The 2,500-nt window shown below is 45.0% G+C and overlaps 1 protein-coding gene across 1 annotated transcript in view; it reads right to left on the reverse strand.

Moving 5' to 3' along the window:
* LOC138631151 (multiple epidermal growth factor-like domains protein 11) overlaps positions 1-2,500 on the reverse strand; it is a 122,340-nt gene that overhangs the window by 9,630 nt on the left and 110,210 nt on the right. The window contains exons 19-20 of the mRNA XM_069715933.1: positions 894-1,022; positions 666-794 (exon numbers count right to left, since the gene is read on the reverse strand). Coding sequence (XP_069572034.1) covers positions 666-794; positions 894-1,022 — 258 coding nt within the window. The remainder of the gene's footprint in view (positions 1-665; positions 795-893; positions 1,023-2,500) is intronic.

Genomic DNA, 2,500 nt, shown 5'->3' on the forward strand with positions numbered 1-2,500 from the left:
TTTTCATAAAACAATGAAATTTCTCCGTTTCAACATTTGATCTGTTGTCTTTGGTCTATTTGCAATTAAATACGGTTTTATGTGATTTGCAAATTATTGCAATCTTTTTTGATTTTACCTTCTTTAAAAACGGGTTTTAAGTTTTTTAGGCTCTTTCCTCAGTAATTTGTTGTACTTGTCCTACTTTCCCTTGAGGAGCAGCTCCGTGAGGATAAATTCCCCCTCCGGGTCTCATTTCATCACCGCTGCAGCCAGAAATGTGGACGCGTGTGCCGACCGGCGATATGTGAATGAAGCCGAACATACAGAGCGCAGCACTGTTCCTGTTCCTCGGTGCAGCTCATCTGCATGCGTCCCGGACTGTTTGAGGAACTCCTCCTGTAACACGTTAAACCATCGTTTTAAAGGCGCCTGCGCGGAGTGATTTTTATTAAAGGAGAACTTTGCACGCAAATGAGCTGAAAAACCGCAAAGAACAACGTGAAAACAAAACTTGCAGCGGACGCGTCGGCGCATCAGAGAAACACTTTCACTCTCCTTCTGCAGATTTGTGTGTTTGTGTGTGTTTCTCTATATTTTAGGATTCATTTGAAGCGACATCTGAAAGAGGCGACGAGCCTGTGATGCGGCTCCATCTTCCTCCCGGAGAGCCGTGGCGTCCTCACCCTGGTCGCAGCGGATGCCTTTGAAGCCGATGCTGCAGTAGCAGGTTCCCGTCACGTAGTCGCAGGTGGCGTTGTTCATGCACTCGCACAGCTGCTGGCAGCCGTAGCCGAACGTCCCGGCGGGACACTCTGGACACCGGAAAAAAAACAAAACAGGTTTAACGCACACACAAACACACGTTAAAAGTGTTACGGGTCGGCGCCGTGACGACCGACGGAGACGCTCACTGAGCTCGCAGCTCTGTCCGATGAAGCCGGTCCGGCAGGAGCACTGCCCGCCGATGTGGTCGCAGTCCGCTCCGTTCTGGCAGCGACACACCTCGGAGCACAGCGAGCCGTAGAAGCCCATCCCGCAGCCTGGAGGGGAAACACGGAGTCACCACGCGTCCTTACAAACGTCTACATCGTTGTTTGGTTTTTGAAAGGAGCAGGATTTAGTGGCATCTAGTGGTGAGAAGGCAGATTGCAACCAACCGGACACACCTTCCCTTCATCCTCCGCTTCCAGGTGTTTAGGAGAACCTATGAGGTCAATGGAAAACTTGAAAGTTCCTCTCTAGAGTTTCAGGTTGGTTTGCCCCTTCTGGGCTACCGTAGAAAACATGACGGTGCAACATGGCCGCTCTGTGGAAGAGAACCCGCTCCCAGTGTGGATGTAAAGGGCCTCGCTCTGAGGTAACGAAAACAACGATTCTTAGTTTCAGGTGATCAAACCAAACGTCATCCATCAGCGATGTCATCATCCATCAGTGATGTCATCAACCATCAGTGATGACACATTTTATTCACTTTGGATTTGATGAGAGAAGTTGAATGGGAGTCTATGGAGCCGGAGGCTTTTTGGAGCCGACCTCTAGTGGCACTCGCTGGTATTGCAGCTGAAGACACTTCTGGATCGGAACCATTTTACAGACCTGAAGCTACGAACTCTTTTAGAAACAGTCTGTGGTTTTAACACCAATGAAGACATTATTGGGTAGATTATATTCCATTTCTGGTGCTTCGGACTTTTATTTTATCAGCTGGTATTAAAAAGGCCTCGGACCAAAAGGACCAAAAGAGGGGGTCTCGGTCCAGATCAGATTGAACCATGAGTTCAGTTTGTTTGGAGGAACTCAACTTGAACAAAAAAAATGTGTAGAAATGTAGAAACCTCGTATTTTCTAAAAGGAAAAAAAAGTGCTGGCAAATAATCTAACGAGCTAAAACTAATCTGTTCATTTGTTTTCCTATCGTTGCTATTGACAACACGCTCAACTACAAACCGATCAACGTCGGTGACGATGAAATCAAAACTATCCGTATCAAATATTTACAACAAAAAACATGAACCACGGTTTTAGTTGTCGGTTGAAACTTCTCAGGTGTGAAAACGTCCTCAAAGTTGCCGACGTCAGCGGTTTCACTCTTCAGACTCGGCTTTTAGAGACGATCCACAAATCTGAAATGTGTTTTGGAAAGCAGCTTTGTCTGGGATCGGATCACGCTTGGAACCAAAAACATGGATCATCTCTGGAGATGGAACCAAACCCGCTTCTTCTCAGGCAGACTTTAACACCTGCTCACAACGTTGTCCTCCTCTTTAAATGTGTTTTAAAAGTTTTGTAGAAGGAACAATATGGTTTTTATTCTTTTAAATGTTTCATGGTGACTTTTTATAGAATCTAACAGCAAAATACGCAAAATTAGTGAAGTTTATAAGCTGCTGTTGTTTTGTAACTAATAAAAGTAGCAATCATTCAACCCCCTTTTTATTAATACGTGTAAAATAAACGGCCATTTAAAAGCAAACTCTTTCATCAACAAATAATATTTACTACAGAGACAAAATAGAAA

This window comes from Brachyistius frenatus, unplaced genomic scaffold (genome assembly GCF_029030835.1).
Source record: "Brachyistius frenatus isolate BFR_SWC_R1_liver_20210118 unplaced genomic scaffold, ASM2903083v1 Contig_150, whole genome shotgun sequence".
In the NCBI taxonomy this organism is placed as follows: domain Eukaryota; kingdom Metazoa; phylum Chordata; class Actinopteri; family Embiotocidae; genus Brachyistius; species Brachyistius frenatus.